Source organism: Hemitrygon akajei, chromosome 20, assembly GCF_048418815.1.
Source record: "Hemitrygon akajei chromosome 20, sHemAka1.3, whole genome shotgun sequence".
Classification (NCBI taxonomy): Eukaryota; Metazoa; Chordata; class Chondrichthyes; order Myliobatiformes; family Dasyatidae; genus Hemitrygon; species Hemitrygon akajei.
Window position 1 is genome coordinate 11,952,769 of NC_133143.1, and position 12,850 is coordinate 11,965,618.

Genomic DNA, 12,850 nt, shown 5'->3' on the forward strand with positions numbered 1-12,850 from the left:
TTTTCCTCTTCACATACCTAAAGAAGCTTTTACTATACTCCTTTATATTCTTCGCTAGCTTATCTTTGTACATCATCTTTTCTCCCCGTACTGCTTTTTCAGTTATCTTCTGTTGCTCTTTAAAAGTTTCCCAATCTTCCTGCTCAGCTTTGCCATGTTATACTTCTCTTTTATTTTTATACTGCCCTTGTCAGCCACGGTCACCCCCCTACTCCCCTTAGAATTTTTCTTCCTCTTCGGAATGAAATGATCCTGCACCTTCTGTATTATTCCCAGAAATAACCTAATATTGTTGTTCCACTGTCATCCCTGCTAGGGTATCCTTCCAGTCAACTTTGGCCAGTTTCTCCCTCATGGCTCCATAGTCCCCTTTGTTCAACTGTAATACTGACACTTCCGATTTTCCCCTCTCCCTCTCTAATTATAGATTAAAACTTAGCATACTATGGTCACTACCTCCTAATGGCTCCTTTACCTTGATTTCCCTTATCAAATCCAGTTCATTACACAATACTAGATCCAGAATTGCCTTCACCCTGGTAGGCTCCAGTACAAGCTGCTCTAAGAATCCATCTCGGAGGCACTCCACAAACTCCCTTTCTTGGGGTCTAATACCAACCTGATTTTCCCAGTCTACCTGCATGTTGAAATCCCCCATTACAACCGAAGGTAGCACTTCTGGTGGTGGGCTTTTCGTGCTCCACCCAGGGGCAGCTCATTCACCTTTGGTCCCCACCTGCCACGCAGCTCTTACCAGTGGCCCCAAGTAATTGTTTGCATGCGACAGAGGCCACAGGCCAGTACACTGTGTCAACAGGTAGGGTAAACCAGGCAAGGGTAGCTGGGAACCTCCAACCCCGGTGAGACAGAAATGTGTCTACCCCAGCAAAGTGAAGCCAGTTCTGGCAGATTGGGTGGATGAGATCAATTACAAGATCTGAAGGCCAAGAAGATGGCACTGTAACACTTCATAGAGAGTGAGAGGCACGACAAGGCACAGAAGACGTCATGGCTATCCACTGCAGCTGACAAAGTCTTCAGTCATGACAATTTTTCATACCATTGGACCACACATTTTTGAGACCAAGAGAGTGAAACAGCCAGTGCAATGTTTTTTCCACTATAAAAAAAACCTCCCGCACAGGTTACATACATCAGAAATGACGGACAATTGCGTGTTGTAGATTAGAAGCCTATTGCAAGATGCACAGTATCAATTAAAATTAAATGTATCCACATCCATAATTACAGTAATATTCAGCTTACACTTGGACAGAGTGGACAGCCAGAGACTTCTGAACAGGGACAAGATGGGTAATACAAGGCGTCATAATTTCAAGGTGACTGGAGGAAAGTATGTGGAGAATACCCTTCTAGGGGCAGATACATTAGGGACATGGCTGATAGAAAAATGGAGGACTATGTAGAAGGGGAGGGTTAGATTGATCTTAGAGGAGGTTGACAGGTCGGCACAACATCGTGGGCCAAAGGGCCTGTACTGTGATGCAATGTTCTATGTTCTACAATGAAGTGCTACTATGGGTAAAAATACAGGATAGCAGAGAGAAGAATTATACCCCCAGCAATGTGAAAAGATGCATTCGTTATTCTGTTTACGCAGGTCATGTCTGCCTAGGTTTCTACAATGGGACTGACAGCTCTTATGAAGGGGTTAAAGGTCAAGATGCTGCCCACCTGTAAAAGTTGGCCTTTCCTCCGGTTTATTTGCCCAGCAATTCTCCATCAATGAAATCATCTCTTTAGGAGATCCTTCAGGAATGAGATTTTGATCAGGGCGATCTCCTTTGAGAACTAGGTGCATAACCTGGGCATCATTTAATGCATCTGAAAAGTACCAAGAAAGAAAAATGAAACAGAAATACATTGTGCATAATTTTTAAATGGGCCTGCCAAGAAACAGGCAACAGAAGTCAGCTGTAAATTTGTTTTTATGTTTGATAGTAATGACTCAGTTTCTCTCTTCTCACAAGCTGCCTGACCTGTTGTCTCCCTGGCATTTTGTTTTCATTGTGGAATGAGTGCAATTGTGGTGAAATTAGTGCTTATGCTGAACAAGCACATTTACACATCAATATCTTTCTACAGTACGTTAAATACTCCCAAGAATCTTCACTGTCAAACTATCGAATGAAATATTGTACTAAACTACGTAAGGTTTGGGCAGATGACTACAGCAAACAGGGCCAATTCCCAATTCATTCAATGGGAAGAACAATCTCAATCTGTTTCAATTTACCAACTCCCAGTATGCCTCTTTCAAACAACCTAACACAACACAGAAATCTCAAGATTCTCAGAATATGTTGTAAATGTTCTGCACGTCAGGCAGCAACTGTGGAGAGAAAAACAGTTCAGATTAATAACCTTAAATCACAAAAATAAATCAGAATAATGAAGAATACATCATTTCTGGCCAGAGGATAGCAAAGCGATAGACAAGCTGGCAAACGGTAGCAAGCATTACTGAGTCTGTACTAACATAGGCTTCTGCAAGCAGGGACAATCACCAGCATATACTGGTTTTCATGTCAGTATAACATCATTATGTTTATACAATTAAGTGGGCATCTGGTCTGCTGAGAAGAGTAACATAATGAAACTGGGTCACTCTAATGGCCAAGCTGCCAGGTTCTTTGTGTATTCTTGAAATTTGCCAGGAAAGAAACCCCAGACCTGCCCAGCAATTGTTGGAGTTCCATCTAGTTTTTCATTAAAATATTAATGGAAATCAGGTGCTATGTTTGATTATGGCAAGACTACTGCCCATTCTCTAAACTCAATGGAAGGACAGGTGAACTTTCATCAGAGTCCTCTCCTAAGTCAATACCTCCTGCCTGGCTACACCAAGCTGGGCACTACACTCCAGGCCCTACCGTAAATGATAATCAGGTGGACAGAGAAAACTACTTGAGGATATATTGAAAACCTCGAGTTCATGCATCAGGAGCAAACAAAAGCCCTGTGTAAGCACTGAACAATATTCAAAAACCACACTGGAAAAGAAATAATTAGAAAATACAAAGGATGAGCAGCAAGTGTTAATGAATAGTAGAAAAGTGCATTTGTCAGGAGTAACTCACTTTCATATGGTTCTTTATTAGTCAGAATCACCCACACTACAATGGAAAAGCTATACACATCGGATTTTTCTGTGGCTTTGGTATTCAGTGACTGCAAATGCTCAGGTGCCAGGTATGCCAGTGTGCCTGCATTATTCTGGAGCTTCGAACCCATTTGGCGCCTTCTCTTCAATTCTTCGGTAGTCAATCGACTCCAAGTTCTGAAAATTGATACACCCAGATCTGCGATCTAAAAGGTAAAGACAATCAGGCTCCAATAAGGAAGCAAGCAAAGTTTCTCCTAATCTGCCATATAAAATGATATATGGTCTGTAAAAGACAGCTGTTTGAGGATTTTCTGTGCTTTAAAAGTCTATATCCATAGAATTAATCATTAACATTGGTGATAAGTACCAATACTGGTAAATGGATCCCACCTTGCACCTTTGGTCAACCTTCTTCTCCTATACGGTCCTATATGCCCATGGATCCCTTTAAGAAAAGCAACACTGGAAATCCCTGGCCCATCACAACTCCAAGTGGAGAAGCAGCGTTCAGAATTTTTAGGCATACATATGGAGCACATAGAGGCCACATAAGAGAGTGTAGAAGAGAGTGTCAATGCACAAACTATCCATCTTTGAAAGAGAGTCCTCAATTCTAACACTGGTCACCTCAGAATAGTGGACCTATTTGGGACCCAAGGTTTGTAAGCAACACGGCTTGGTTAAATAGCCAACAAAGTGATTAATTTAAGGCTTTAACACTGAGGATATTGCATATGGAAAGGACAATGACATTAATTCACTGGAAGAATAAATGTCAAAGATTTTGTATCAACAGAATTTCTGCTAATTTTCAAGCTGCCACCTGTAGGTAGCCCTGATTTCAGAAGAGAACACAGAACATTGCTTCAGTAAACAGGGTTGAAAAAGTACAGAGAAAATTTACAAGGCTGTTGCCAGCAATGGAGGACCTGAGATATAAGGAAAGATTGGATAGGTTAGGACTTCATTCTTTGGAATGTAAAAGATTGAGGAGATTTGATAGAGGTATACAAAATTATGTGGGGTATAGGGTAAATGCAAGCAGGTTTTTTCTATTGAGGTTGGGTGGGACTACAACTAGAGGTCATGGGTTAAGGGTGAAAGGTCTAAGGGGAACATGAGGGTGGTGAAAGCGTGAAACAAACGGCTAGCACAGGTGGTCGTTACGAGCTCGATTTCAATGTTTGGATAGGTACATGGATGGTAGAGGTTTGGAGGGCTATGGTCCCAGTGCAGGTCAATAGGAGCAGGCAGTTTAAATGGCTTGGTATGGACAAGGTGGGCCAATGGGCCTGTTTCTGTGCTGTACTTTTCTACGTCTGCTGTCTGATCCATGAATGTTTTGCTAAGTGTGAGGTTTTTCCACTTTCAAATGCCTTCTCCTGAACGAACCAAAGACTGTCCTGATGCAAGGAAGGTAGTGATGAACTTCATTGTTGCTGTCTGTCTTCGCTGAGAGAAGGAGGAAGCATTCTACATTTTTCAGAATTATGATGTGAATCTTTAAGTTGGAGGGCAATGTGCGTAATGGGGCAGGGTCATAGAAGAACTTTATCTTGTGGATGTTATGTGAATGGCACATCCTCTCATATGCTTCAGTGAAAGCATCAACAGCAGCTTGGAGCTCAGTGGCTGAGAATGTGATAGTTGTGTTTGTATTTGCATTCAAGCTCTGGAAATATCCTTGTACATTTTCTCTGTACTCTTTCAATTTTATTGATATCCTTCTTATAGGCAGGTGACTAGAACTACACACAATACGTTAAATTTGGGCTCATCAATGTCTTATAGAACTTCAGCATACCAACCCAACTCCTGCACACAATGCTACAATTTATGAAGCCCAAAATTAAAGGAACTCAGCACTGGCAAGTCTTTCTGCTCTAAACAATTGCAATGCTGATGTTATTTGGCTTGACCCAACCTTCAGCACCAGGTTTCACTTAAAGGTTCCATAGCAGGCCATCCTGAAATTCCCAGGCTACTGACTGCATGGAGGAGGAGGAGAATGAATGTTCAGCATCTCCTAACAAACACAGGGACAGCCCAGGAGGTAGCTGTTTGCCTCACTGACTCATGCTTTAAGAGCGATCCAGTCAGCCCCAATCCCAGGTTTGTCCTGTATGGCTCTGTTGGTTTCTCCAAGTACCCCATAATGAACTCCAGATCAGGACCACCATCTGCATGAGGAGTTTCTTCCTCACATTTCTTTTGGTTCTCTTCCAAAACCCGAATCTTAACCCACGTCCTCTGGTTCTCAACCATTCTACCAACAGGAAGAGTTTGTCTTCCCCCCTCCCCCCCCCCACAGTGTCTGGATTCTACACGATCAGGAATACAGGTTTCAAATCATAGCCCAGTTTCTCTTTTCCAAAAATCCTAACTTTCCTACATTACTCTTTCACATTCCCATGACTAATCTATTAATCTTACTCCATTTCCTACATCTTCATGTCCTTCCCACAATGTGGTTACAAGAACTGGGCACACTAACCCAGCTGTAGTTGAACATTTTTTATAGACACTCAACATAAACTTTCTTTTTTAACTCTACACACAGGATCCTGTGCTTTCTTCATCACTTGCTTAATCTGCCTATATTAGGAGATAGTTGCTTGGCTCAATGCGTATTATATACACACAGCCAAACCTTCTAGCATTGCCTCTCCTCCTCTCAGTACCCTGGAGGGACTGTGGGAATGGTCTGACATCATTCCACTGAATTATCTAGTCTAATCAGGAAAAGATCTATCCCCAATGAGAAATCTCTTGAGCGCATAGTCATAGTCACATGGAAACAGGTCCTTCAGCCAAACTTGTCCAGTTTGACCACTGTTTGCCTGTATTTGGCCCCCTCCTATCCATGCACTTATACAAATGTCTCTTGCTTGTAATTCCTGTACCTGCCTCAACCACTTCATTTCATTTATACACTATTTTCTGCTTGAAGATGTTGCCTCTCAATTCATTTTTAAAACTCAGCAGATCATGCAGTGTTAGTGGGAGATACAGTTAATGTTTCAGGTCATAAATTAGAACATCAGAACATGCTAAATTTGCTTTTTACCTTTATATGATAATCTGCATCAACCAAGATATTTTCTGGCTTTAGGTCTTTATGCACAATATTCATTTCATGTAAATAAGCCATCCCTTCTAAAATTTCAAGGATTATTCTTCCTTTTACAGACAATGGAATAGCAACCTAGAAAATAATAAGCAAATGGTTCAGCATGCTGCAAAATATTAACCTGTAATTGGATCTGAAACATATCCTCAAACCTTATATTTTTCTAAATGCTACTAAGTTGCCGCCTTGGTGAATCGTGGGTGCTTTTGCAATTTTATTCCATTTTAATTATATATATTTTAAGCCCTAAGAATTGACTGAAAAAAAGTCAAGAATATAATTTGATAAAAATCCAAGTGTTGCTGTATAATCAATCTATAGATTTCAATAAAGCTGGTGCTCAGGAGAAAATATTACTCAGACATGTGCAGTTTATTTCAAAGGTTCATTTTAATAAAAGAAAATGTACACTGTATACAACCTGAAATTCTTACTCTTCACAGACATCCACGAAACAGGAAACCCTACAGAATGTGCCAGAAATGCTGACCCTTCCCCCTCAACTTGTGCCAGTAGAAGCACCAATCCTCCCTGAAGTGCAGCAAACTAGATGACATTTAGCCCATTTTCCCACTTAAATGGCTATGCAGATTCCCTTCAAAAGCCCTGACTCCGTCCATTTTCAGCATCTTTCCAGGCTATTTTCTGTATGAAACATTTTTTCTTTAAAATCATGTCATTTTCTTCCATTCTCTCTGGTCCTCAAACCATTTGCTTGCTAATAGGAACCTCCTCCATTTAACTCAGCTCATCTGCCATAACCTTGTTATCTTCACCTGCAAAGGCAGATGGTACATATGTAGATCATTAGATAACAGATGCTACCTGTCAGCTTTACATATTACACGATGCATATATTATAATATATGCCAATATTTAGGTAAATAGCTTATGGTTTCAATGTATATTCAAGACATATGTCCTTCTCAACATGACAATACACTTACACTCATTAAAAGCTGCAGCAGATTCCCATTCTCCATGAATTCCATGACAAGTGAATAATTTCCATCTTCTAAAATAACTCCAATCAACTTTATTACCCGATCATGATTCAATTTATGCATCATTTTACCTTCTTCAAGGAGAGATCCATTGAATCTGCAAAATGGGAAAACAGATAAAATGACTTCCACATAATGTCTGCAGAGACTCGATGGGCCAAATGGCCTATTTCTGTTCTTATATCCTATGGCTAAAAGTGTTGTACAGGCAAGATACTTTATATTTCCCAATTCTGTTTTTCATTATTGCTTCCTAACATATTTAAAGCAGATCTTTTAAAATATCTGAGACCAAATTTGATGATGATATAGAAACATCTACATTTACACTTCTGACTTTTTCTGTTAGTCATATTTAACACTTATATCATTTTTCAAAGGGAGAATGATTTTCATTGTTTCCAGTCAGTGTTACACTATTCTGAGCTTATTACACTTCTATAATAACCATTGGTTTAATCCTTGACAAAACACTACCCTCAGGTAGTGGGTTTCTTTAATAATTGAGTGAAAAGTTCCCAAAGGACATTAACATGCTGACAACGAGCAACAAAGCTTGTTCATTTTTCCTCTTTAAACATCTTTTCTACAGAATGCAACATGTGACTTCCATACAGCCCATCAGACAAAGACAAAGCAGATGAAAGGATGAAAGGGTGACCAGCAACATTGTAAGTTCAGTCAAAAAGAAAGAGGAAGCATATGTAACATTTAACAGGCTAAATTTAGACAAGGCCCTTAACAAATACAAAGGAAGCAGGCAAAGATTCCAAAGATTCAAAAACATGGCAAGAACTTAAACAATAAACTTGAAGGGCAAAATCATCATTATGTGTCGTGTCATATGATGTGGGCGATCATGGTCTTCCATATCTGTCTTTAATCTGAGTTCTAATAAGCTCTTCAAAACCTTTGTCTATCCATCTCTTGATGTAACTCATGAATGTCTTGCACTGTCTACGCAACGTTTCCTGTTACTGGAAAATGTTCAAGCTTGTCTTGCCTCAGTACATGTCCCAGAAATTTGCAGAAGGGCAAACGTCTAATCCAATTTACTACCTCACCATGTATACCTAGCGACTGAATCTTCCTAACTAACCTCCCATGCGGGACCTTGTCAAAGGCCTTACTGAAGTTCATGTGGACAACATCCACCGCCTTCCCTTCATCCACTTTCCTGGTAACCTCCTCGAAAAACTCTTAACAGATTTGTTAAACATGACCTACCGCACACAAAGCCATGTTGACTCTCCCTAATAAATCCCTGGCTATCCAAATACTTGTAGATCCTATCTCTTAGTACTACTTCCAATAATTTACCTACTACCAACGTCAAACTTACCAGCCTATAATTTCCCAGTTTACTTTTAGAGTCTTTTTTAAACGATGGAACAACATGGGCTATCCTTCGATCCTTCACCTTGACTGCCAAAACAACTTCATGTCTTCTTTTAGTCCTCCTGATTTCTTTCTTAAGTATTATTTTGCACTTTTTATACTCCTCAAGCACTTTATTTGCTCCGTTTCCTATACACGTCATACATCTCTCCCTTCTTATCAGAGTTCCAATATCCCTTGAGAACCAAGGTTCCTTATTCTTATTCACTTTGCCTTTAATCCTGACAGGATCATACAAACTCTGCACTCTCAAAATTTCTCCCTTGAAGGCCTCCCACTTACCAATCACATCCTTGCCAAAGAACAACCTGTCCCAATCCACACTTTTTAGATCCTTTCTCATTTCTTCAAATTTGGCCTTATTCCAGTTTAGAACCTCAACCCGGGGACCAGATCTATCTTTATCCATGACCAAGTTGAAACTAATGGTGTTATGATCACTGGAACCAAAGTGTTCCCCTACACACACACTTCTGTCACCTGTCCTAACTTGTTTCCTATTAGGAGATCTAATATTGCATCCCCTCTAGTCGGTACCTCTATATATTGATTTACAAAACTTTCCTAAACACATTTCAGACTCTAACCCATCTAGACCTTTAACAGTATGGGAGTCCCAAGCAATGAGAGGAAAATTTAAAATCCCCTACTATCACAACTTTGCTTCCTGAAGTTGTCTGCTATCTCTCTGCAGATTTGCTCCTTCAATTCTCGCAGACTATTGATGGTCTATAATACAACCCCATTAATGTGGTCATACCTTTCCTGTTTCTCAGCTCCACCCATATGGCCTCGGTAGATAAGCCCTCTAATCTGTCCTGCCTGAGCACTGCTGTAACATTTTCCCTGACTAGCAATGCCACCCCTCCACCCTTCATCTCTCTGCCTCTATCATGTCTGAAACATTGGAACCCTGGAACATTAAGCTGCCAGTCCTGCCCCTCCTGTAGCCAAGTTTCACTAATGGCTACAATGTCATAATTCCACGTGTCAATCCACACCCTCAGCTCGTCTGCCTTCCCCACAATACTCCTCGCATTGAAATAGACACACCTCAGAAGATTATTATCACCACACACAAACCACCTACTTGTGACTTTGCATGAACTTTTAACATAATTTATTTTCACCCCCGCTCCACTATCTGATCTGGCACTGTGATTCCCATCCCCCTGCAGATCTAGTTTAAACCCCTCCCAATAGCACTAACAAACCTCCCTGCAAGGATGTTGGTCCCCCTGTAGTTCAGGTGTAACCTGTCTCTCTTGTACAGGTCCCACCTGCCCCAGAAGAGGTCCCAATGATCCTGAAATCTGAAACCCTGCCCCCTAACAGCAGTTCCTCAGCCACGTGTTCATCCTCCAAGAGCATCCTATTCTTACCCTTACTGGCACATGGCACAGGTAACAATCCTGAGATTACCACCCATGAAGTCCTGCTTTTTAACTTCCTACCAAGCTCTCTATACTTAACCTTCAGGATCTCCTCACTCTTTCTTCCTACGTCATTGGTACCGATGTGTACCATGGCATCTGGCTGATCACCCTCTCACTTCAGAATGCTGTGCTCGTGATCAGAGACATCCCTGACCCTGGCACCCGGGAGGCAACAAACCATCCGGGAGTCTCTGTCGCGACCACAGAACCTCCTGTCTGTACCTTTAACTATCGAATCCCCTATCACTACTGCTCTCCTCTTCTTGACCCTCCCTTCTGCACTGCAGAACCAGACTCAGTGCCAGAGATCTGGCTACCACAGCTTGTTCCAGGTAAGTCATCTCCCCCCAACAGTATCCAAATTGGTATATTTGTTGTTGAGGGGAATGACCACAGGGGAGCCCTGCTCTGCCTGCCCTTTCCCCGTCCTTCGCCTGACTGTAACCCAATTACCTGTGCCCTGCTCCTTTGGTGTAACGATTTCCCTGAAACTACTATCTATAAACTCCTCATTCTCCTGAATCATCCGGAGGTCATCCAGCTCCTGCTCCAGTTCCCTAACGCGGTTTGTTAGGAGCTGCAGCTGGATGCACTTCTTGCAGGTGTCGTTGTCAGGGACACCAGAGGTCCCCCTGACATCCCACATCCTGCAAGAGAAGCATTCCAACATCCTGCCTGAAACCTAGCAGAACCTACCCTCGCCTCTGCCTGTTCACGCCGAAGCCTGTTGAGCCAAAGCCATCCCACTCTGCTCCCTGTCACTCCACTGTCCACTCTCAACGTTGCCCGCTGGATATGGTGGTCACGTTTTTAAACCTTTGGTGCTCTACGTCATGCGCCTGCGCAGTCTAGCCTCTTTTCCCCGAACAGTGTAAAAAAAAGACTTCTCTCCAAGATTCCTTTACTCCTTCAGCAATTTAAAAGACCATTGAAAAATTCCTCTCCTTTTTAAACCTTTGGCGCTGTACGTCACGTACCTGCGCAGTCTACCCTCTTTTCCCCCAAGCAGTGTAAAAAAGAGACTTCTCTCCGAGATAACTTTACTCCTTTACTCTCAGCCTCTTGCTTCGATTTGTTTTGATTGAATTGCTTCAATCAGTTGGGAATTTGGACAGAGAAATGGCAAATGGAGTTTAATTCAGACAAGTGTGAGTTATTATCCTTTGGGAGGCCAAATGTTAAGAGTAAATAGTAAATGGCAGCACCTTTAGGAGCACTGATGTACAGAGGGATTTGAGGAACAATCCATAGTTCCCTCAAAGGATGCAACAGATGGTTAAAAAAAGACATATGACATACTTGCCTTCACTGGCTGAGGCATTGCATATAAAAGTTACTGCAGCTGTATGGCCACATTTGGAGTATTGTATGCATTACAGGAAAAATGTGGAGAGTTTGGAAAGGGTACACAGAAAATTCACCAATATTAGTGAGTATTACTTACAAGGAAAGGTTGGTGAAACTTGGATCATCTTTACTAGAGTATTGGGGGCTGAGAGTGACCCGATAAAATTATAAAAAGCATTGACAGGGTAGATCGTCAGTCTTTTTCCCAGGATGAAAATGTTAAATACTAGAGGGCACAGCATTAATGTGAGAGGGGGAAAGTTTAAAGGAGATATGTAAGAAAAGTGTTTTTTTCACACTGAGACTGGGAACTATCTGGGATGCACTGACTGGAAAGGTGATATAAGCAGATATAAAGCCAAGAGGTATTTAAGACACATGAGCAAGATGGAATGAGGTAGTTTGACATCTTGGTTGATGCAAAAATGCTGGACTTAAGGTCCTGTGATGCACTAATAGGCAACATGCTGGCTAAAGTCATGCTCTTCCCTTTTGCCTAATCTAACATAAAAATGTTAATGTGATGTAAATGAGGTTGGTGACATTATTACACTCTCAGGTAAAGCCTGCAGGGAATACATAATGTATTCACAGTAAATTAACTTCAACAAAAGGACTGGATTCAATTTATCTTATGAAACAAAAATCCTGAGCAGACCACAGGCATCTGCATGTAAATGGTTTTCTTGGTATGACATCTTAAGTATTTTAAAAGAAAAAGAACATCGCCTGTGCTGTTAATGTGAAAACAGAGGGCAGTATCTACTCTATATCAGTGTATTTGAGCCATCAGCTACTGAGACAAACAAGATATCAGCAAAAGTGCATTCAAAGACCTCCAAACTCATTCAGGCAATGTTATAAGGAGCATTAGGTTGACTCTCATTACCTACGTAAGCCCTGAGAAGCAAACTAACAATCCCACAGCAAGGATGCCCTGGACTTGCTCTCAGTTAAATGCATAGATGCTACAAATTCTGTTTGTTACCTTCTTCATGGGTTTTTGAGATGGTACAAAATTAGTGCCTTTAGGTGCTTGGACTACTTTTTTTTCTAGTTGCCGTAATTTCTGAGGAAGGTAGAATGGCTGTCCATAACTTGCCTGTTTGCTAGTGTGCAAATGCTGCAAATAACAAGAGAGTTGATTGGGAAAGAAGGGTCTGACAGCCAAATGTGTTAAGGTTATACATCATTTAACAGTCTTGCATCAAATACCGATAAGCAGAAAGACTACAGCACAGACTCAAAACAAGAAAATAACAAATGTCACATAGATACTCGAGTAAATAAGCCCATCTTAGTGATAGCACTTGACTACCAGAACAAGGCAGTGCAAGATATTAGTAAATTATTGGCAATCACCATAATAGGCTGTATAGAGAGGGTTAGAGGAAAAAGTTAAAGGCAT

The 12,850-nt window shown here is 41.2% G+C and overlaps 1 protein-coding gene across 4 annotated transcripts in view; it reads right to left on the reverse strand.

Annotated features, from left to right (window-relative positions):
* Positions 1-12,850, reverse strand: part of ripk1l (receptor (TNFRSF)-interacting serine-threonine kinase 1, like) — a 97,650-nt gene that overhangs the window by 38,930 nt on the left and 45,870 nt on the right. For 3 of the 4 annotated variants that reach the window (XM_073073052.1, XM_073073050.1, XM_073073053.1), the window contains 4 exons: positions 7,205-7,358; positions 6,195-6,332; positions 3,102-3,330; positions 1,696-1,845 (listed from right to left, as the gene is read on the reverse strand). In XM_073073052.1, the coding sequence (XP_072929153.1) occupies positions 1,696-1,845; positions 3,102-3,330; positions 6,195-6,332; positions 7,205-7,358 (671 nt within the window). Of the gene's footprint in view, positions 1-1,695; positions 1,846-3,101; positions 3,331-6,194; positions 6,333-7,204; positions 7,359-12,430; positions 12,515-12,850 lie in introns of those variants that run through there. The other variant, XM_073073054.1, reaches the window with a different exon arrangement.